We start from the raw sequence: 23880 nt of genomic DNA on the forward strand, positions 1-23880 counted from the left end.
GGGAAACAACGGGGCAAGGCTGGGCTCGGATGAGCGAGAGCTGCTCCAGCTCCTGTGGAAAGTGGTCGACCTGAGGAGTAAGGAGGTATTTTCCCCCGAGGGGGAGGGCACCCCAACCTGCTGCTCTCCTTGGCCTTGCCGTGCTGGATACGGCACTGGGCCGGCAGTGGGTACCCCAGGCTGGAGCAGGCTCTGGTGGAGGGCAGGCGCCACCTCAGCCTGGGGAGCTGGCTCACCCACCTTCTGCTTTTTCTGGAGCTGGGGCACCTGCACGATGTGCTGGTCCGGCCTGACCACCTGGACCTGACAGCTGAGTGCCAGGAGATCACCCAGGTAGATGTGGAGAGCCTGGCACTGGCTCCACCGCTGGAGCAGGCATTGAGACAGGTGACACCCCATAACTGGCTGCTGGGTACTGGTCTCCCTTGGGGGCTCCCTGGTGGGGTAGAGGCAGTGTTATCTGTTTATCCCTTCCACCACCACAATCACTGGGACAGTGGAGTCTGGCATAGGGGCACCACAGACATGTGTCTGACAGGCATCCTGGTCTGTGGCGGGCTTTGTGGGGAGTTCTCCCTTGTATTTTGCTCATTCACTTTAGGAGGGACTGAACACTAGGAGAGGAAGGTCAGGGTCAGGCATCTCCCTACCCTGGTCTCCTGCCATGCTGGCCCCTGAGTCTCAGCTGAGGGTGAGCCCCAATTGGTGTTGGAAGAGGCCAAGTTTAGTTGCCCCTGAAAAGGCTGGGTGGTGGCAGGCCCTGTTTAGGCTTGTGGTGGCTCATCAGTCCTGGAAAGGAAACAATACTGAAGCCTCCATATAAATAGGAAGGTGGGCGTGATCCTCATTGAGGGTAGGGCGGAAAACCCGTCTCCTTTTCAACATGCTTGAGTGCACTGTCTAAAAGGCTTTTCTGCCACGGCATTCCCATAGCTCTCTGCAACTGGCTTTATGTCTGCTTGCAGTGCTCTTGCAAATGCTCCTGGAAAAGGATTGGGTTTTTTCTGTAATGTAGACTTGTCTGTATGGCCACATCTCATTAGAAGTGGGGAATAGGGATAACTTCCTTGTGAAAATAATGTAATAAAAGTTATCATGTGTTTAGATGGTAAGAAACAAATCTATGGAAGTGAAGGGCTAGGCTTGTACAGAAAGGAATTCTAGCTCCATGCTCCTGCTGCTGAGGAATAACATGTCAAGAGCAGATAACACTGCCTAGCACAGCCACTCTTGTCTTTTACATGCATGGCTTTTGTTGTTCCTGCTTTCAGTTTAATCAGTCTGTGAGCAACGAGTTGAACATTGGTGTAGGTACTTCGTTCTGTTTCTGTACTGATGGACAGCTGCATATTAGGCAGGTTCTGCACCCTGAAGCTTCCAAAAAGGTATGTAGTTGTAGCTTCAGTTTGACTTTTAGTGTGCTTTGTATGATTTCTTGCAAAATTTACCAATTTCTCTTTAGTATGAGGGTTCCTCCACGCAACCATTATACGAACATTGCTTGTGTGTTAATATGCTTGTGAGACTAAAGAGCCTGTCCATGGGGAAGGCACAGACAATGTCTTCTGCTTATGTAAGTGTTTGAGAAAGGAGCAATGCATTGACAGAGCACGTGTAGCTACAATGGGTTAATAAGTGGGATGTGGAAGCATTGCCAAATAGTTAACCACTTTAATCATAAATTGTCTTTTGAAATGTTACATGCACCTTTAGCTTCAGCAACTTTCAATCATTATGTAGTCAGTTGAAGCTCTGAGGGCGGTGCTCATATTTGTAAGGAGCTGAACAGTAGTTTGAAGCAGGCTATGAGTGATGACTAGTCCCATATTCTGGAGTTTTCTATGCCTTCAGAGTTGCCAAATTGCTAACAGTGTTATGAGGTCCTGCCTACTTTTCATTAGTGATAGGGTTGCAGCAATATGCCAAGTCTCTAGTCCTGAAATAACTGCTTCAATATTTATAACATCTCATTTTGTGGTTTGCTATGGACATGCATTGCATTGTAACTGAGCAGTTCTGCTCCTCTCATTGCAACTGACCTCTGTGCCTATCAGTTTGCTGCTTCATCTTTGAAGAGGCACTGCTGCAAGTCTGTGCTGTTACAAAACTGATACTGGATGAGCTTGGCTTTAATACTTATTGGTGCTCTAAGTATTTATATCTTTGGTTTAGAAAAGAAACAGCAAGCATGATTCATATTGAAGAGTGTGTCCTTATATATGTAACTTGTCTTGGGATATAATGTGATAAAATTTGGAAACAGGCTTTTAGCAGACTTTCTTCTCGCTTGCAATCGGTATGTGGTTTATACAGTTAACCTTATGCACATAACTCAACTGCAGGCAAAGAAGGGACAACTCATATGATTACTTAAGTCTGTCTGGTGTCAGGGGTAAGCATCCTTTTTCTGTATCATCACAGGGTCATGAATAAGAATCAAATCTTCATTGATGTGTTCTGTTGCTGTTTTGTTAAGAATTATTCATTTGAAAGCTGCTTTGTGCTGCCTATAGATTAAGTAGACCAGATGTTTATGGGACCTATAATAGTTCTTTGGGGAATACCCTAATCCTGAGGATGGGGTAGGAGGGTCACTGAAATCCAGATAGGCAGAAATAAATCACTAGACTTGTGGGATTATATTTTTCTTTTAAGATTCCCAGTCTGAAGTAATCTACCAGCTCATGGTGTTCAGAGAATGACTTGGCATTAACTGCTCCAACTGAATGTCAGTGAAGTACAGAACTTCTTAGCTTCTTGAGGAAGAAAAATAGCCATGCTAAAACCAGCGCAGGAACTCCTGGCAAGCGCACCTCTATTTTCATAAGTTTGTCTTTAAATAGTATCGTTTGCCTAATGCACCTGCCCATATTCTAACATGTTCTCAAAGCAGAACTTGTTTTAGACTTATTTCTTTGGGCTCCCTAAACATGCTTTCACGTATCTTGTCATTCTGTTACGATGCCAAGATGCTAACTAGTTGTTAAATCACAGAAAGCTCTTACTTCTGGTCTACAGAGACATTGCAGGCAACAAACAGCCAAGTGGAACACAAAATGTTGTGCCTGTAGAGAAGCTCTGGCTTCATATGCTGCAATTAAAGCAGTTACCATGCCGAGACTGACAACCTCTGTGCCGTATCAAACCCTCATCTGCACACAGTTGGCTTTTATCCTAGTTTTGGTTGGGGTTTTTGTGTGGTTTTTGGTTTAAGGAATAAGTAATTGAAGTGTGACTGTTCTTTGAGAACTCGGACTTGTCTGTAAACCAAAACATCTTCTGCTAGTCTTGCAAAATTTACTTGGCTTTATGAACTGAACTGAGTGCCCTCTGGCTTTTTACAGTTAAAATTGGAATCAAGAATTGATGATGAATGTTGCAATAGCAGGCATTTGCTCTCCTACCTATATATTGGATTTGAGGCACGAGTAATAATAGCAAATGTTTCTCTGGCAGTGAAAAAGCACATTTCTCTTTTTAAGCCACATAGAGAGGAAGCTGCTTAAGCAAAAAAAGTTCATAAACACACTTAGGTGGCTAAGAAGAGCTATGTGAGTTTCTCTGTAACAAAGACTGACTGTGTTTCATACCTGTTATAAGCAACTTGTTATAAAGTTTTAGTATCTAAAGACAAAGTAGATTAAGCTTACCCAGGCTGACAGCAGTTACTTTGTCCTACAGAATATCTTGCTGCCTGAATGCTTCTACTCCTTTTTTGACTTGCGGAAGGAGTTCAAGAAGTGTTGCCCTGGCTCACCTGATGTTAGCAAACTGGATGTTGCAGCCATGACAGAATGTATCCTTTTAACAGTGATGGTGTCTACTGCTGTTACAGCTTTGCCTGAATTTTAGGGCAGAGATGGGTGAGTAATGCTTGCAACACATGTTCACGGGTGGTATAACTTTAATGAATAACTTGGAGCTGTACTGAGCTTTCTCACAAAGACAAAAACATATGAGGATGCATGCTCCCATGGGGAAAATGCTGTATTTCTTCTTGATTTCTGTATGTTTTCTTTATGCTAAACTGTGAAGTTTAAAGAGAAATCTATGAAGGTAGTATCTGGCACATTGTGCATATGGCCAGTATGAATCCTAATATTCAAGTTGTGAGGCTGATTGTCACATCAGTTAGATTTTTTATTTTTAAGTAAGAATGACTGTCTTAATTTTTAGGAAGGGGACCAGTTATTCTTGTTGTGAACTTGTAGTGTATCTTTAATTCAGGCGTGAACCTAAGGCAGGGATGTGGTTGGCACACTATCTATGGCACATTATGTAGGTGCGGATTTTTTTGGTGCTTAACCATAAGGTTGACTACTGGAGGCTGTCTGCTCTGTTTTGCCATCTGCAAATTAAGGTTAATCTCGCCTAGTGAAGAGGTAGAAACCACTTCTTCCCCTACTGTGAAGCAAAGCAATGCACTTAGTGTAGGAGTGTGAATTTCCTTTTTTCTTTTTTTTTTTTTTTTTTTTTTTTTGGTAGAAAAGCAAAATAAATGCTTGTGTTACATAGTCTAGAAGCTGGATGATGGAGACGTCTTAAAGTTTTGGTCACAAACTTACTGCGTTGTTCAGGGATGCTTTGACATGAGTTGGAGAAGTCAAAGACAATGAGCTATGTCAGCTGTCTTGGAGAGATGCCTTTGCTTTCTGTTAGTCTGTATGTCTTGGTACCGTGGAACTAGTCATACAACTGCAGTCATCTGGAGCGTTGCTGGTCAGCTAAGGCACAGTGGCAGGCTGTGTATTCTATTCCTTGTCAGCTGAGAGAGGGGGGCAGACCACCCTGTGTTACCTGACTGTCAGGAAGCCTCTGAAGAGTCAGTACCATCTGAGGGTGGGTTTGGCAGTTGCCAATAGTATTTTCTCCACATGGCTTGAGGCTTGGTCAGTCTATCCAAATGTGCTCAGCTTGAGTGTGAATTCTGCATCCAGTATGCTTTTTTAAGGTGTATAAACCTAAATTACTCCATTGTGGTTTTATCTTAATCTTTGTGGTTTGTCTTGGTTTGTAACTGCTGATTTGTAACTGATGCTCTCATCTGTAAACTTGCTACATATCTGCCACATACCTGAAATTAACTGTGCCTGCCCTGTATTGCTTGAGAGTGTTGAGGTGGAGGATGCGGAGACCAAAAAGATAAAATAACTTTTGATTTCCTTTTATTTACAAATATGATAATTCTCTTTCTTCTCACCTTGCTGAAATCTGTCGACTTCATCTCCTTGCTGTCAGAAGCAGTATAAGTTAATTGCACTTGGAGAGTCTGGACATGCATGTAATGCTTGGGATTAAAAAAATAATTGCTGAAGCAGGTGCTAAGTGTAAAGACTAGTGCAAACAGTTTTGTGCAGAGGTTTGGGGTTTTTTATGTAAGCTACTTCTTGAGACAGTTATGTAGCAAAGAAAATGTCTAAATGAAAATAACTTGGATTTGAAGCAGATATGCTGGGGTGGAAGACACAAAACCAAATAGAGTAGGTTGAAATGAAGTTGTAGATTCATGCATAGTATCTGACCAAGCTCTTTTCTTGTAGAAAGTGCAAATTTTCCACCCCATAGCTAAAGGGACTGCATGAGGGGAGTCTCTGATTTGTGCCATACCCACTACACTGGGCCAGGTTTGTTGGTTGGTTTTGGTAGGGATATAAGGTTTTTGTTTATGGGTAGGGTACTGACTAGAGATGTATTTACAAACTGGTGAAAGCTGAATGATCCTGGGGCGCATCCATTCATGTACTTACATCTCCGTTTACCTGCAAGTAAGATGGTTGTAATCGGTGAAAGGAAGCTTGCATGACATGAAAGTTAAGGGAAAGCTGGGTATTATTGTACAGTCATTTAAATTATTACAAGTAGTCAAAAAGCTTTTCTTTTGATGGGTATCATTTGATTAAACAGATAACAAACAAATGGAGAATGTGCTCCCAACACTCGGGTAGATAACTGCTGACTGTGCAGTCATTCAAGGTGCATAATCCAATGTATAACACTGCATAGTTGGTGCTTGGCTATGTATTTCTTGTGGATAAGGCAAGCACAGTCTTGAAAAATAGCATAGAGATATTAAACCAACTAATCAGCTGGGTTATTCTTCCTTTAGAAAATTCTTTTGGAACTTACTGTTTCAGTGAACTACTTGAAATTCTGTACAGCAATGAAACTATTCCAAATTCAAGAGGTCGGGTGAAAGCTTTACATCACCCCTCCCCAAGAAATTATAAATTTCTTGTGCAAACACCCACTCATTTCTTTTATTTCAAGGTAAGGAAATGCTTAAAGTGCCATGGAATTTGAGGGACTGAGGAAGAACCAATACTAGTTGTAACTGTTATATCCAAGTGCTACTGCTGCCTAATTTACGGTCTCAGAACAGGTTTTAGGGTAGGAGACAGTCTTCTGGCAGACTTAGTATTGTGTAAGAGTAACAACAGCAGGACAACTGTGAGAAATTTAAAGTAACAAAAAGCTTGAGAGAAGCGATCGTGTTCCTGCAGAGGAAGGAACTCGGGGCCGTTGATATATTCCCTCCCCCGCCCCCCCCAACATGTATAAGTATACAAAAGGAGCAGGGTTATTCTCGCACCCTCTGTACCTCCCATACTTGCTGCACTTCTTGATTTGCAAAGCTTGCTGAGCCAGTTTTCACCCTGTGAGTGCCTTCAGGGCGGAGCGAACAAAGCTTGTATGACTATTCGTATTAGATCTGCAGAAGACTCATCCTTTGCCTCAAGATTGGGTGTGCAGAAGCCATTAAATGGCAAGTAGCTCATGCTTCCTTCAGTACATGGTTTGCTCCACTCGCTTCTGAACTGCATTCGTGAGGATAACACCTTACTAGGAATGTTTGCTGGATGTTTTCAGTAGAAACACAGGCATACTTCAGACCATCCTGCTTAATGTGCTGGATACAATCTGGATATTTCAATACTGAAAATTGGTTTTGCTGGCTTTTTTTGGTTTGGCTTCATTTGTTTGGTTTTTGTTTTGTTTTTAACCTGGCTGTCCTGAAAACAATGATGTGGAGCAGTTATAACCAATAATACTTAATTGTCAATAAAAAGCCTGTTACTGGGTATTACCTGAGACTCTTGCATATTGCTATTTGTATTTCCTGTGATAGTCCCCAGGAACTGGGTAATATCAGATTACCCTTATGCAAACTTCATTTTAAAAGATGTAATCTTCTGCCTGAAGAGAGTTAAAAACAGAACAAAGATGGAAGAGGATCAGCAAAGAACACAATTGCAATACTAGTTTGTGTTGTGTCATCTCAAAGCTAAATTAGTTGTTCAGTATTCCTTTTGGCATAGTTAAAGGAGTTGAGAAATTGAGAAATGGAGGAGACAGGGAGGGAAGAAGTCATGGGAGGCAGTGGCAGTGGGTGAAGCTGTGGTGATGAAAAGGAGGAAATAATACGGAAATTTCTTCCATATTATATAGGCCACTGGTGTAGAATATGCTTCTCCCTGTCCCCTTTACCAACTTAGAATCATAGAATGGTTTGGGTTGGAAAGGACCTTAAGATCATCTAGTTCCAACCCCCCTGCCATGAGCAGGAACACCACACACTAAACTATGTCGCCCAAGGCTCTGTCCAGCCTGGCCTTGAACACTGCCAGCGTTGGACCATTCACACCTTCCTTGGGCAACCCAATCCAGTGCCTCACCACCCTCACTGTGAAGAACTTCTTCCTTATATCTAACCAAAAGTTCCCCTGTTTAACTTGCTGAGTGTTGCAGGAGATGATGGTGCTGCTGTGCAGCAAGACAAAGTTGTTCCTTGTTTCCCACCCTGCCTTGTTGTTTGGGAGTGTCTTTTCCCCATTGCTTCATTTAGATTATATGTGTGCATGCTATTGCATATAGTACCTTTATACAGCCAAGTCTGTTTTCTAACACTTCTTTATATGTGAACTTGGATTTGGCCAGTACAGTTGTTTCCAACTTTTAAATATCACTGTGTACACACACATGTGGTCTCCTATCCCTTCACAGAGCAAGAGGTGGATTTTATAGAGACTGTTCTACTAACATCTTTTCCCAAAATTTCCATAATTTCTAGTGTCTCTGTCCATAGGTGTCCATCTGTATGTAGCCAGTTTTGTTCATTAGGCTTAAGGTTTTTACTTGGTTACTGTTAGTATTAACATGCTTCTTATATGTGCAGAAAACTATCAGTTTCTTTTCCAGTCTTGCCTAGAAACTTTGCTTCTGGCTAATTGGAGGCAAAGGTGTGAGCAATTTTCACTCCTGCTGATGTTCATGACTTTGTTCCTTCCCTTCCATTGTGTTTATATTAATCTAGAGTTCCTTGGCACAACTGGCTCTGTCTGAACACCTGGTGCTGACTTCTATTAGCACTAGGTGAGTTTTAGGAACTGTATCTCCTGTTGATCAATATTTTAAATTAAAATACTTGCTGAAGAAAATTAATGTGGGGCGAGGGAGTTTGTTTTCATTGTGTGATAGCCTTGCTTCACATTCCTAGTACCTTCACACTGCTGTGTTTTCTCTCTGGCAGCTGATCACTTGTGGGGATCTTTGGCTCTGCAAAAAGGAAATACTGAAATGTCTCTTGAGTTTTGACAGCACAGTCTTAACAGCCAAGTGCATGCACGTGCACGTGTATGCATGTCCCCTGTTGTAATAGCTATTGAAACTCCTGCCCAATTTCTCTTGACTTTGACAGAGGAAAGATGACAATTCCAAAATCTTCATAAAAATTGGTCAGGCAAGATCAGGGTTTCAATACCTGTTCCTTCAGCAGCTTCTGGTTCCCTGGATGTGCAGCAGAGAGTGAGCAAGCACAGGGCTGTTAGATGCTGCAGGGGAAAGGGTGGCAGGAAAAGAAGCACTCAGCTCCAGTACACTGTGCCCAGAAACATCTGTGTGGTACTGATTAGGTACCATCTCTGCAAGGGAGTCTGTGGATTAGTTTTTTCAACACCTCTTCCCCAGGGGGCAGGGGAGGAGATGAGTGTGAGTGTACTGCTTGGGAAGAGATACTGCAGTGAAGTTTTTTTGTTGCCATAAATACTGATGGTCTCTGAAACTGTGCTTTGGAGTTGTTGCATGTGGTTCAGGATTTTCAGCTTGGGTTTCTTTCTAAGAGACCCATTTAATGTTCTCAGTGTTTTACTCCAAAGAACGTATGTGGAGGGAGGGTAATGGCTATGGCTAGGAAAGTGTCTTGAGTCATGCAACGGGGGGGGGAAGGGGGGTGTCACTAGCTTTTCTGCCTTCTTTTGTTGGGTTTTTAGTTTTATTTTTAACTATGATGATTCATTTAAACTTGAATCTTCTTGTAAGACTAAGCACCATCCTCTCACCTTCCAGACTCCAGTGCCTGCTTAAAACCAGCAAAGCTTTGAAGTGTATTGTGTTGGCACAGCAGCTTTCCTTTTTGTTACCGTGGAAGAGGAATTCATTGATTCATTTGAAATTATTTTTCATCTTGCAACAAGATAGCATTTGTAGGAGTGACTTGCTGTTAACCCACAAATATTGGAGAGGACTTTGTTTCACAATGAGACTTGTGCTGTCTCTCCTGTTGATGAGATGATACAGCAAAGCTGGTGTGTGGTGTCTGTTTCTGACAGAAGCTGTTCTTCTGTTCCCTGCCCTTCATGTAGGCATCTGCCAACTCAAAATGTGCTCAGCTCTAGGTGGGAAAAAAGCATTTTTATTTTAATTTTTTTTTTTTTTTACTTAAGAGAAACCTTGTTATCTTGGACCAAGAGCCAACTTTTGAGCATCACAATGCAGACTCTTTTGAGCATTTGCAATATTTTAACTTTTTGAGGATATGGGTAAATAATTGGTGCATTTGACTATTTTGAATGACTTTCATTACTGTACTGGATGCCAAGATAGGTCTTGTTTAAGAAACTCTTTCACTTCTGCTCTAGAGTCATAATTCAAAGGAATAAGAGAAGTCAAAGAATCCAAGTAATTTGCCAAGACTGCTTTATATTTCATTACTTGTTCTGTTCTTGGAGTTGTTGTTTTGTTTTGTTTTGTTTTTTGTTGGTTTTTTTTGTTTTTTTGTTTTTTTGTTGTTTTTTTTTTTGCGGGCTTTTTTGGTTGGTTGTGGTGTTTTGTTTTGTTTAACCCTATGCTTATAAAAGGAGATATAAGTGAATAAAACCTTCTTAAAAACTTGATTTATAAATGATGGAGCAGAGTTGCAAGTAATCTTACAGTCCTATAGCCTGGTGTTAGAGAGAGGCAAATATGACAGGAGGCAGGAGACATGCCACAGCGAACTGCTTACAGTTGTGTGAAAGAAAAAGATATGTGCAACTTGCATCAGTCTCCCTTTATGAACATGGGTTTTTATCTGGTTGTTCTACAGCCTGTCTTTCCAGGACAGAATGCTTCCTGCTTTCTATTGGCAGGAGAGCTTATCCTTGCTATCATGTTCCAAAATCCTTCAGATCAAAGAACATATGGGTTGTGGGACTCTGTTTTGTCTCTTAATTATCTACAATGGTATACTCTTACTACATTCTCAAAATGCTTCTGTCTAACAGCACAAAACTCGGGTTGTAACTTCTAATAGTTTAGACCAGATACCATTTGTGAATTTGGTCAAAGAGGTAAGATATTTATTCTAGTCTAGGATTTGCTTGTTTGCAAAGCATGTAGTATGTTCTATTTCTGGAGCTCCTAGTTGATGATTTGCTTCTCCTCCTTCGTTAAATCTTTCCTCAGAGGTTAAAGAAGATCTTAATTAAAGAGGAGAGTACTCGAGTCTCTTCTGGATGCAAAACTGTATCTGTCTGTGAAACATACATAATTCATAAGTATACGAAATATATATGTCCTTCTTATGGGGTCTCGTGTCCCCAGACACTTTCTGGAGTGACCTCACGCTCCCGCAGGTGGCAGTAGTTAGAGGCCAAGGCAGAATAGCTAATGAATCCAAGCAGGAAAATGTATTAAATATTCCCCTGAGAAGCACCTTGCCATCAAGGTAACATGAAAGCTTGTTGCTCTAACAGGAAGCCAATTAGAAATCTCTCTGGTGATGATTGACTTAACTCCAGCATAAAGATTTAAATCTTGACAAGAGCAGTCCAGCGTTTCCCTATGGAGCCTCTCAAGTTGAAGATATGGGGAATATTATTCTAACGCTAATATCTGAACCATACAGTAAGTGATTGTCATGAACAAGTTTTTTCTTGCTTGTTTGGTTTTACTGCCTGTCCTGTATGCTGAGAAAAAAGAAAATAATTTGTGCTGTATTTCATAGATCACAGATTTTCAGATCCAGAAAGAGTGAACTACAAATTTGAAAGTGGGCCGTGGTAAGTGCTTTCTCCCTCCTCTTGCTGTGTGCACATGCTCCCCCCACACCTTCCCCTTCTAAGATACAGCTTGGATAAGCTGTATTTCTCTGTACTCCTAACTTGCAAATAGCTGTTAGCATTATTTTATTTATCTTGCCACTGCTGTGGGAATTGATTTAGGTGCTTTAGGTGGGAAAGGGATGGTCAGATGCAAGCCAGTTTTCTTTCTACATTTCAATGTTGCCTGTTAGATGCTGGTAGTTCTGGGTTCTGCTAATAAATGCTTGTAATGGGGGTTAAGTGTGCTATTAATGAAGAACATAAGCATTCTCACAGAGTAACCCTGTTGGTACCAACTCTTATGCTCTTCCTGCAATTTGCTTCACAGTTACTGAATATGCATTGTGATTATTTTTTTTTTATATATATAGGGAAGAAACATTTCCATGAAGATACTGTACTACCAGTAAATTGCTTAAGCTATGATGATTGTCTTCTTCCCAAATAGGTTTTAAACATGAAGTGTTTTCTACTTCTGATGACTGTTTTGGTGGAGATTTTTTTGGTGGTGTTTTGTTTTGTTTGGGTGTTGGTTTTTTTTGTTTTTCTTAATCCTGCTTTTATGTGTGATTACAGATTTTTCTCAATGGTTTGCTGGATACTTCCTCTATAGTATTACTTGTACTCCCATCATGAATGAACCCTTACTTTCCTTTTCCAGATTAAGGAACTGTCATAATAGTAGATGATGCTGGTGCATCCAAGCCAAAAGAAGCAAGAAAAGAATACAACAATATTGGCAGAAAGTATCCAGTGAGATTAGTTCAGGGTTTGTTTTACCATGGCCATAAGCTTTTCCCCTTTCAATAACAAAGTCCTGGGGTGAGGTGGAAGATTCTGATCTTATTTTTTGATAGCGAGAAGTACAGAATTAGGAGGTGAGACAGACACCTACAGAAAGGCCTCCAGAGATATTAAAATATGAGTGAAAAACATGACCCTCCTGTAACAAGGTGTACCACAGCCTTTTGGGGGGGGGGGGAGGGGGGGGTTGTGGTGGAAATGTCCTCTGCTGCTAAACAGGACTTCATCTGCTTTTAATCATCTAGTCTATTCTGTGCAGAAACATGTCCTTGCAATAGCCAGAAAGGCAGCCTTGGGTAGTTGTGAGCATATTGTTACACATGGCACTTTTAACAAGTAACAGAACAAAAGAGGCTGTGGTAATGACCAATTAAACCTGGCTTTCTGTGGCTGAGCTATTTCCATGCGAAGCAGCCAGTGTAGCCTGTAGCTATATTAGTTTCTAGTAGCAAGGTGACAGCTAAACAAGCAATGTTATGGCCAAACTCTTTGGGCAGTAGTCCTCTGTGTGTTGAGTATAACCCTGAACAGGTTTGATCTTGGCTTGTACCTGGCTCTTACACACCATTACACTACAAATAATAAGTATTGACCTCGGTTACATCTAACTGATCTGTTTCACTTTCCACCTAGCTGAGATTAGAATAGCAAGTGCTTAATTTTGTACCAGTAACCCTGTTCAGACAATGAAGAAGCACGAATCATTGGTATGTCAGGAGTAGGGAGTAAATTGTGAACATGGTTAAAGAGATGAGAGCTTGAGGAGCAAATGTGGTGAAGCAGGAAAGGGGAGGTGGAAAAGGACCAGACATTTCCTGAGAAGAAACACGTGCAGTGCCTTTGGATGGTGGTGGCACTTAGCCATTGCTGCCCTGGCAGTGCCATCCAGCAGATGTGGAACATGGACTGAAGCCTGTCCCTGGAGCACAGGTGACAAGCAGGGAGAGTTGTGTGTCAGATACTAGAGGTAGATGTTTCTGCATTGCTCCTTCTTTGTGTCTGCAGCAGCAAGATGGAACTCGTGGATGACAATGCTGTTATCCGAGCAAGAGGATTGCCATGGCAGTCATCTGACCAGGACATAGCAAGATTCTTCAAAGGCCTAAATATTGCCAAGTTAGTAGCCAAGAATTTACTTACACATTTGTAGTGCTTCATCTGTGTTGGTCATAGCATTTTCTCTCTCTTGATTTAAATCTTGCAGGGGAGGTGCTGCTGTCTGTCTTAATGCCCAAGGTAGGAGGAATGGGGAGGCTCTCGTGAGATTCGTAAGCGAAGAGCATAGAGATCTAGCACTACAAAGACACAAGCATCATATGGGGAATCGATACATTGAGGTGCGTGACACTGGCTTTGAAGTCCTCTTTGCAACAGGAGTGCAAATAATATGCCAATCAGATGTTCTTTTCTTTCCTTAGGTATACAAGGCAACAGGTGAAGACTTCCTTAAGATTGCAGGAGGTAATTTTTAGGGGGTGGGAACAAGAGTGGGTTCCATCAGCATCTGCAGCTTTGGGCTGTAAACTGCCCTTGTTGGATGTGGGTTTTCATTTTCTTTCTTTAAACAAGTATCTTTCTTTAAACAAGTATCTATCTGGTGTGTTGATTACTATGAACTCTGCTAGCAGCAGTTCAGGATGTTCTATGATTTATCTGTCCATCTCTCTCTTCCATATTCTTGCCATTTTCAAGCAGCCTATTAAATAAGGATTTGATCAGGTGAGATGATGACCTTGCATGTGAACTTAATTTGTTAGGCCATCTTAACTGAAGGAACCTAGATGTTACTGATTACTAAAAAGCAAAACCAGAGTATTTCTGAAAAACAATGACTGCTGTTGCTGTGGAGGTTTGCATGTAAAAGCAAACAGATATCACAGTGTAAATAATGGTGTGTCTGGCACAGCCAAACTTCTTTGCAGAACAAGTTAGCTGTAAGTGAAAGGACTGTATTAAGATGTGAAGTTGGTTAGCAGCTAGCTTTGGTTAGGGTAGTATTAAAAGTATACACATCAGAGGTCTTCTAGACATACTGAAAGTGGAACTGGCAGACGTTGACAGTTTTATTAGGATAGGATGAAATTCCTGAGCTGTTTTCAACATGCCCTTCCCACTTTCTTTCCCAGAACAATGATCTGGGTACATGGCTACTATATATTATGATTTCATAGCATGCTAAAGGTATTCATAAGTTAGAAAGGCAAGGTGCATGATAGCAGAGGTAGTGCTTATGCAAGAGATTCACAGACTGCTTTCCTTGAGCTCTGAACTGTAAGTAGTTTTTGTTTTCCCTTTGAATAAGGAATCTCTTCTAAATGATGGAGTAACATTATTAGACTTTAATGGGAAATGTCCTATACAATATTTCTAGTTTATTAAAAAAGGGGGGGGGGGTATTTACTTTGGAAGCAAATATCGTTCTACCTGCTCTGTTCTGTCTGTGGGGAGGAAGTAGCTATGCCAGACTTGCTCATGATCTTATATGGCTGCCTAGATTTAAGTGCTTCTGTACACTTTATTTTTCTTTTGTTAAAGGTACTTCCAATGAGGTTGCACAGTTCTTGTCAAAAGAAAACCAAGTGATTGTCAGGATGCGAGGTCTTCCTTTCAATGTTACAACAGAAGAAGTGCTGACATTCTTTGGCCAGCACTGCCCTGTAACAGGAGGAAAAGAGGGAGTCCTGTTTGTCACATACCCTGATAGCAGGCCAACAGGGGATGCCTTTGTATTGTTTGCCTGTGAGGAATATGCACAAAATGCACTGAAAAAGCATAAGGACTTGCTGGGGAAAAGGTACATTGAACTCTTCAGGAGCACTGCAGCAGAAATTCAGCAGGTGGGTGTAAATCGTGCAAACACTGGCTTCTTATAATCCAAACTCCTACACTGGCATACAGTAGTGGATGCAAATACTACTTGCCCATGACTTGGAAGCATTTATTTTTTTTTTCTTTTTTTCCTCCTCCTCCTTTCACTCTTGACTCTTGCTGGAAGAAGCACTGTCTGAATTTCCATGAGGCTTTGCTCCCTCTAAATGTAAGATTTTATGGCATATGGATGTTCTCAATCATACAGGTGTGTGTACACATACACACATGTATAAACCCTTGAGGTTCTGGCTTCCAATAGCCTTGCAAACAGCAGTTACAGCAGAAAGTTTGCTGTACGCTACAGATACTGAATTTGTCGAAGTCCAGTGATGTTCTGTCCAGGAGGAGAGTTAGCAGCAAATCTTGATCTAAAAGACTTATCTTTACTCACTGGCACAGAAACACAAAGCCTCTCCATGTATTTGTCTTCAGGGCAATGCATTTGAGAAGTCTTGCAAATTGCCTCTAAGGGTGGGTCTCAGCCAATTTCTGCCAGCACTGGCTATCTAGCAGAGGACAGCAGGACTTTGCAAAACTGGGCCTGAAGAGTGCCTCCTCTTGCATTAACATGGCTTTATGGACCATTAAATTTAGTTACATTGTCAGGGTAAGGAAGTAGGGCTGAGAGGATTTTCTCTGAAGATTTGTAGAGCTGCGGTTGATGTCACTACTAAATGTGATTCTAAAAGGCTTCATCTATGGTGCAAATATGGTCAAGCAATAGCCATGTTAGTGTAACCAAGTGATGGCACAGCTCTGTTCCCCCAAATATGTAAAGATTTCAGTGCCTTGTCTGAAGTGTGGCACTAATGATGAGAAAGTGTAGCTGCAGCACTTACTCTTGTCATTGTATTTTTCTCAAGTACTCTCGTATTTCTTTGCTTAACAAAACCTTGATAGCTGTATAAATGTGAATGAACTTATATTTTACTCAGAGTTAAAGGCTAGTGAATGACTATTTAGTGAACTCTTGACCAGGCCAGGCTTTTACTGTTAAAATTAGTAAGAAGGAATCTCAAAGTGTGACTGTGATTCAGTACCACCACCTACATTACTTGATGGACTATTGCATCTCAAGGCAGGGCTCTTTAGTAATGATACAGCTTCTAGTTCCCAGACTCTCCTGAAGTTCTGCTGAGGAGTTACTCTGGGTAGAAGTGTCACCGTGACTGTAGATAATAGAATGATTGTTATTATATATTTTTTATTTTCCCAATAAAAATGCTGTAGAAAGGCAGTTTTCATGTTCCAAGAAGTCTTCTGAGAGTTGCACAAACATTCAAGTAAATTTTTTCCAAAACAAAATATTTCTTTTTAATTAAGAAAAAAAACCCTAAATATTTACTTTAGAACATCCGAGTTCTAAGTGCTGCTTTTCTGGTTTAAGCCTAGAATCTAGCTCACGTTTTTTTCTTGAGATACTGCCCAGAGTGAAAACAGATGGCACTGGTGTTATGTTCAGTTCCTCTGAGTTGAAGAGTAAGTAAGGAATCTTTCTGTAACCTCTGTTTTTTCTGGTTTGCACAGGTGCTGAACAGGTACTCTTCCACGCCTCTCATTCCTCTCCCAACACCTCCTATTCTTCCAGTATTACCTCAACAATTTGTACCTCCCACTAATGTGAGAGACTGCATACGTTTGCGTGGTCTTCCCTATGCTGCTACTATACGGGACATCCTGGAGTTCTTGGGGGAGTTTTCTACAGATATTAGGACCCATGGAGTTCACATGGTACTAAATCACCAGGTAAGCACTAAGTTTCTAGCCACTGTGTGCCAATTACCTGTGTGTACGAACACAGTCCTGACAACGTCAACAGAGAAGCACCTTTGGGGTTGACACTAATAGCATTAATTAGCCTCTAGCTCTCCTCTGAAAATGTACCAGCAATAGATGTGTTGGCTTATTTGAACCCTGCTGTGCCAGCTGTTGCATTTGCTCTAGAGCAGTTTCTGTTACCAAGACCCATGTGCCTAAAGCTGAGCCACAGTCTCGGAGGGGTTTGTGCTCCCAAAGCAGCAACTGTGATCCTGCACTGTAAGAGGCAGGAACTGAAGAGTCCCGCTTAATGTGCGTAATTCTTGTACCAGGCAAGAAGTACCTGCAAAACAAGTGTGGGCAAGGTTAGCTCTCCAAGGAGGGGTTTGCAGCTGCCTTGCTGAACAATATGCCTCAGGTACATTTGAGGACAACTGTGACTATGGCCTTTTTAGACAGGATTTCCGATGGCATAAGTCAGCATGAAACTTTGGGTTTCCTGAACTGTGTGCTTGCTTTCTTTAAACAGTTGCAGCTAAGCACCAAGATTAACAACTCATTGACATGTGTAAACAGTCACATCGTTGCCATTGTTTTCTGGAAGTAGCCTCTACCAAAACTTTTTAGATAGAGGATTGTGCACTGTTGTCATCTCCTTTATTTGCAGTCTTGTGACTTTAGGGGGAGGAGATAGCAGTTCCTTTAACTCTGGAGATGCCCTGAGCAGTTCCACTGATTGTACTGATAATTGTGATACAGAAGCGGTTTTTTCTAAATGGCTTTGGTTGATACTAAGCCTAAAGTGAAACAACAAAATACTTCCTTGTCCTGGAGTAGGGCTTCTGTGTTTTGAGGGTGTGGGGAGGGAGAAGACACTATAGCTGTTTCAGTACCTCTACTTAAAGTGATTCCTGTGTCTGAGGACGTGATGTAGCCGAGGTTGGAAAATCTGAGGAATGTGCATGTCTGGGAGAGGCTAAGAAAAGATGCAGATGTTAAAGCACAAGTAATGGTTTACAGTGGTATCAGCTCTTGCCAGCAATAAGGAAAGAACTCTGAGGAAGACACTGGCTTGTGTGTGTAGTCCTGAGGGCTGTCTACTAACCCTGCCCAAAGCTGTCAGATTTATTTTTTCCCCCCAAATACTGCTTTTCCTGACTAGCAGATTTTTATCTTTCTGCATGCTCCCACCATTCCTGGTTTCAACCTTCTAATCATGAACAACTTTGCAAAGGATAGTGATAAAGTTGTTCTTCCCTCTGAAACTAGAAGAATTGGCCTAAAACTTAAGTTAGAGCTGTCTTCAGGTGTCTAACTCTAGTTTTGGCTACTTCAAGTAAGCAGCTGCATGTGGCTAAAATTACTCTTCCCAGTTGTGTATCCCACTCATTTACAGCTGAGGTAAGGGTGTCATTGTTTGTTGGGTTTTCCCTGCACTCTCATACAAATGCCAGTACCCTTCTAAAACAACCCAGCCTTAACAAAATAGAATTTAAAAACATAGTTTAACACTTGGCACTTGCCTGTATTTATCTATGAATTTTAAAAATCCCAGATAATGTGGATTAAATATTCCAATTCTGCATTTGTATTCAGTTGGTAAGAGCGTGTCTTGGGGCCCCTGAGTATCCCTGAACTGTAGTCTCTGCCATACGTGTTCTTATTTTTTTTTTTTTTTTTTTTTTTTTTGAAACCTAGAAGTATCAACAGCTTAATTGAAACAGCTAAATGAGTAACAGCTAAATGAATATGGTCAAGTTAGCACAAGAGGGAAGACCTTTGGGAGGAGAGCTTAAAAATGCTGATGGGTCCTTGGGTTGACTGACTAGTTGACTTGGAGATGGATGTATTTATGGCTGAAGAGACTGTTTTTAACACCACAGATGACTGCTGTGCTGCTGCTTTATGGGAGAAACATTTCCTTTTTTTTTTTTATGTCCTGTTTGTAGGGACGTCCATCGGGAGATGCTTTCATTCAGATGAAATCTGCAGACCGAGCTTTTCTGGCTGCACAGAAGTGTCATAAGAAGACTATGAAGGACAGATATGTTGAAGTCTTTCAATGTTCTGCTGAGGAGATGAACTTTGTGTTAATGGGGGGCACTTTAAATCGAAATGGCTTGTCCCCGCCACCATGTAAGTTACCATGTAAGTTTTGCACGGGTCTTGCCAATGTGCTACGCTGAGTGCGGGTAGGTGTTGGAGCTGCTTTGTTGACTCTGATTCTGGCTCTTTGAAAGGAATGTCAGCTGGGGGTATTAAAGTAAGGTCTTTTCATCTTGAATCATCAGCAGCTTGCAACCATTATTTTTCCCTTAGGTTGTGAATTACTGTGACTGAAGAACTACTTTAAACTTATTCTTGCTTTTCCAGTGGCAAACTTCCCTTCCCCTCCCTGAAACTTAACTTGGCCAAGGTGAGCCGTGACTCTGAAAAGTAATTTGTAAGCCCTGCCTAGGCTTAAGAACTTAAAAAACTGTTTACCATTTACACTGATTCATATTTACATTTTTCATCATGCTGAATATGTCAAGTAAAAGCCCTTCTTTCCCTTTCATTTCCAAAACTTAGTTTATGAAACCATTGGTAATGTTTCCCTTTGGGAATTAACCACAAGTGTTCTGCCTATTGAACCACTACTGGCTGAACTCTTCCTTTGCTTTTTGCTGTTTGTACAGAATTGAGGTTTACATATGGGAGTAAAGTACACATAGCTTTGGCCTCAGAACTGCAGAAACTGCATGTCATGTAAAATTATGCTCCTCAGAGCTACTAGGGTGAACATGGACTTCTAGACAAATGTCTAGGGGAAATGCTTTAAGAGCTTAAGGGCTAACTTACTAAGCATACATGCCATATAAATCTGAGCCTATGGGAAAAATAATACTTTGCTTCCAAGATCATAAATGGTAAGGTAGTCAAGTAGGAGCTTTCTCTGTCTGTCTGTGCAAATGTGTTATTGTTCTTGGTGGCTTTTTAAGAAGTGTCCTCTCAATCCTAGTCAGAGGTGCCAATAAGGCAGCAGACTTCTTGGGTGTGGTTCCTTTTGAGTCTGAGCAGATCTTCAGCTAATCCTTGGGAGATGTTTTCCAGGTGACCAGCTTTTTTTATGCGAGTATCCTTCTGAGCAGGCATCTGCAGTATGTAGTCCTATATGTGACAGTTGTTCCAGACAGGGGTTGGAAGCTTATCTTGAGAGCTCCTGGGATAAGTTCTTGGGCAGTGTCCCAAACTTTGGGAACTCTTACGTGGCAGTGTTCCCATTTCCAACTACAAATGCAAGTGATGTGTTCATCAGAGAAGCCCTTTTACCTCTGTCCCTGTCCCATCCCATAATGCAGAGAGAGTCTGGCTGCCACTTTAAGGAAAATCTCTGGTTTTGCTATTCAGGGTTATCTGAAGCTTTTATATGTTCACTTTCATGACACATGAAAGTGTCATGAAAGGGAGAGGGGGAAAGAGGGAAGAAAAGGAAGAGTGGCAAAGGACGTGGGCTGACTGTCATTTAAGGTCTCATGTCTTGTTGAAACACCATGAAGTGCACTTTTGTGTTGGTGTTTTTTTTGTTTGGTTGGTTTTTTTAAACTCAGTGTTGACACTTGAGGCTGCAGTGCCATAACTTTTCTCACACTGGTGTTGGCTAATTGAGGACAGAGCTGTTTGGGGGATAAGGAGTGTCAGGATGAAAAGTGCCCTCTGCTCTGGGGAATGTTAGGCAGATCTTTAGCATAGAAGTTTTCTTACAGTTCTTGATTGGAGACCTCATTAAAATTTGAGCCTAGACAAGAAAAACTGGCCTTCTCTTCAGAAAGAGACCCTATTCACAGAGCAAGAGGTGGCTTTTTGTGTACTACTGGTTTTGCTGGGGGCTGGGCACAACACTTGTAGTCAAGCTCATGGTGGTAGCGCAGATTTACTTTCTGTGATGAGCAAGAGAATGAGAACCTTGTGAAGGCTCTCTACATACTGCAGAGTTGTTCAGCTAATGAAGACCATATATATGCGGGAATTCAAAAGGTTCTGATCTATTTTCCATTTGTTCCCTTCAGGCCTTTCACCCCCTTCCTACTCCTTTCCGGCTCCTGCTGCAGTTGTGCCAACAGAAGCTGCTCTGTATCAGCCATCTATGCTCCTGAACCCACGAACACTCCAGCCCTCCACGGCGTACTACCCTGCTGGGGCTCAGCTCTTCATGAACTACACAGCATACTACCCCAGGTAAAGCAGAGGAGAAACCAAGCAGGAACAAAGAAGTCTTTTTGCAGCAAACGCACAGAGCTCACAAAAGAACATTGTCTGTTGTGCTAAAGGCTTGCGCTACCAAGAACAGCTTGTTCGGTATCTTGTTCAGGGAAACAATTTCAGGATATCTAGGGATTTCCTAAGTTTTAGTAATTTTTTTAATAATTCACACAGTTACAGTGGGTTTTTTTGTTGTTGTTGCTTTTGTTTTGTTTTGTTTTCACCTACCATGCCTCTTAAACTTGTTAGTTTGCATTGTTACACCCTCAGTGGGAATTGGTGTGTGGATATGGACAGCCTTCCCATATCCATAAAGAAGCCCTTGGCCCCTCTTTAGAATGGGCGGATTGGGGTCTGCTCTAACAACTTCTGAAATTCTGCTCTGTTTTTGTAATAAAGTAACTTCTGACCTTTATGGTGAAAACTGTTTATTATTTATGAAACTACTGCATTGATGCATATATGTACTGAATGCATATGTAAAGCATGTAGAGGCATATATAGTTCCTGACCTCAGAAACACTTCTTATGAAGGGCTTTTGGCTTTTCTGGGTATATTAGCTATTTTCTACAGAACAAAAACTCCCAATACCGTTTGTTCTCTGCAGTCATGAGGCCTTGGGAAGAGCAGTGTTCCCCGTAAGCCATAAACCACTCTATCTGTCAGGAAAACCTGCTCAACTCTTGTAATAGATTCTGACCAGTGCTTTTTATGTCTGGAGAAGGGTCCAAACAGCTACTTGTGAAGTTGTTGAGCAATATGGACTCTCTAGTACCTGTAAGATAACAATGGTTTTATTATTACTTTACACTAAACCAGCATGTCTGTGAGCTGCCTATTGTGGTTTTTGTTGGTTTGGGTTGGTTTTCTTTTTTTTTTTTTTTTTTTTTTTTTTTTTTTTTAATATGTTCACTCATGAGTTAACTTCTACAATGCCTTCAATGTCTGTCTTATGAGTATGATAATGTTACTAAACGCAACCTCTTTAATGTAAGATCAAGAAAAATAAAATTCCAAACTTGCACTGGCAATATAAAACATGCTTCTCGGTAGTAGATCTATGTCATGAGAACACTAGCAGTAACAGTTTGACATGTGCTAATTAATGTAATAGGCTGGCCACTATAGGCAAAGTGTCAGGCCCTACAGAGATCTCATGCTGAATGGGATCCCACAGGTCCCATCACTGGCTACTTGGGCTGTGGGCATATATGTTGGTTACAGACTGATCAATCCCAAGTCCCAAAATACCCTTTTTATAGTCTTGTCTAACTGATAGTTGATAATATTCCTAAGAAAACTTTCCTGGATAACTTCTGTGGCAATTACAAATACCTCACTTAAAGGTAAAATTGCTGGAGTTGAATTCTTTCTGTGTTGTGAGATGCAGTGTTTGGATATTGCTTTTGTATCCAGAACAAATATTTGATCTGCAAATTGTATATACTCAAATAGAAGCAGTGATCCTTTGTAGCTGATAGTTTGTGTTTTGTGTGTTTTGTTTGTTTGTTTTTTGTTTTTTCCCTAAAAACCATGCTTTATTGCTTTTCAGGCAAGGTCTCTGCTTTGTAAAAGGGTGCAATAAGTAATTAGGTCCCTTTCATGTAGCAATTGGAACTCTCCTAAATGGAGTTTTTTTGGTTCTGAAATTTAATTGAAAAAAAATGTTAAGTGTGTGCAACAGGAGAGAATGGGGAATCCTCTATACTAAGTGGTGCATTTAAATGCATGTACATGGAAAAGCAATATACAGCTAGTGGCTAATGATCAGACAATGGTTCATAAATCTAACTAGTGAATACTTATGGAAATAAAGAAAGTTTCTCTGACCTGCTGCCAAAAGGTTCTACCACTTGCGTTTTGCAAGGTCAAGTTGCTTTATAATGGCCAATTCTGTTTTCCACAGTCATCAACTTAGATGGTGGGGGTGAAGGAGGCATTACTCTGATCTTCCGTATCTATCAAATCCCTGAAACCCTCAGACTTGACTTAATGCTTTTGTAACTTTGGTGATGAAACCTGATGGTGTAAATAAATGGATGCCTTCTAAGCTATTAAAATAGCTTAAGTGAACTGAAAATGAAAAGGAAGGAGAGCAAGTTATTCAGGATCTGTTGGTCTTTGATATCTCTGTTCACCTTGTAATTATATCTGGCAACATGTTCTGACAGCAAATCAGTGGTCTCAGTCTCTGCCTAATCCCAGGCCTTTGAGAAAAAGAACAATAGGATTCATGGGAGGGAGGAGTTTATTTCCTTGTCTAATCCTGGATAAATATGTATACTTGCTGCTGTGTGTGTATGTACATTGAAAATATTAACTGTGCTGCTTGGCAACTGCTAACATGTTCTGTGGAAACTTTTACCATACACAAACTTGTAACTTACTGCTACAGGACATGTAGTTTTAGAACAAAGTTAAATCTTAGTGTATTTGTTCAGTTCTACTGTCATTTTGATGACTTAGGCAGTGCCTTTAAACCATTAAAAGATTTTGACAAAATCCATGATTGGAGGGACTCATTTAAACTTGGGGTTTTTGTTTGTTTGTTTTGTTTTTTGTTTTGTTTGTTTGTTTGTTTTTTTTTTTTTTACATTATTTTGAATTTTGAAGTGGAAAGAGGAGCTTCTTGGGGAGTAGTATGCTGGTGAAACTTGTAGACAAAAATTGATGTGGAAGTTGAAAACTGATGTGGATTCAAAAAATTGGGTAAATTGAAGGGCAGGAAATTCATTGTGAGTTAGAGAGTACACAGAAACCACATCTGGCTCAGGAAGTCCTTGAACTCAAAATAACTGGAGGAGTGTTCTTATATTCTGTGTCCTATGGTAAGCTCCTGTGCTGCTG

General features: G+C 41.0%; 1 protein-coding gene across 1 annotated transcript in view; it reads left to right on the forward strand.

Moving 5' to 3' along the window:
* The window catches only part of ESRP1 (epithelial splicing regulatory protein 1), a 21469-nt gene extending 287 nt beyond the window's left edge, over nt 1-21182 (forward strand). Inside the window, exons 2-14 of the mRNA XM_010016489.1 lie at nt 1-85; nt 259-387; nt 1272-1385; nt 3682-3796; nt 11062-11160; nt 11261-11315; nt 13167-13277; nt 13366-13498; nt 13580-13622; nt 14697-14998; nt 16560-16778; nt 18740-18938; nt 20840-21182. Of these exons, the coding sequence (XP_010014791.1) occupies nt 1-85; nt 259-387; nt 1272-1385; nt 3682-3796; nt 11062-11160; nt 11261-11315; nt 13167-13277; nt 13366-13498; nt 13580-13622; nt 14697-14998; nt 16560-16778; nt 18740-18938; nt 20840-21012 (1777 nt within the window). The 3' untranslated portion in view covers nt 21013-21182. The remainder of the gene's footprint in view (nt 86-258; nt 388-1271; nt 1386-3681; nt 3797-11061; nt 11161-11260; nt 11316-13166; nt 13278-13365; nt 13499-13579; nt 13623-14696; nt 14999-16559; nt 16779-18739; nt 18939-20839) is intronic.
* Nucleotides 21183-23880: the final 2698 nt, after the last annotated feature.

The sequence above is a fragment of the Nestor notabilis genome, unplaced genomic scaffold, assembly GCF_000696875.1.
Source record: "Nestor notabilis isolate BGI_N333 unplaced genomic scaffold, ASM69687v1 scaffold17616, whole genome shotgun sequence".
Taxonomy (NCBI): domain Eukaryota; kingdom Metazoa; phylum Chordata; class Aves; order Psittaciformes; family Psittacidae; genus Nestor; species Nestor notabilis.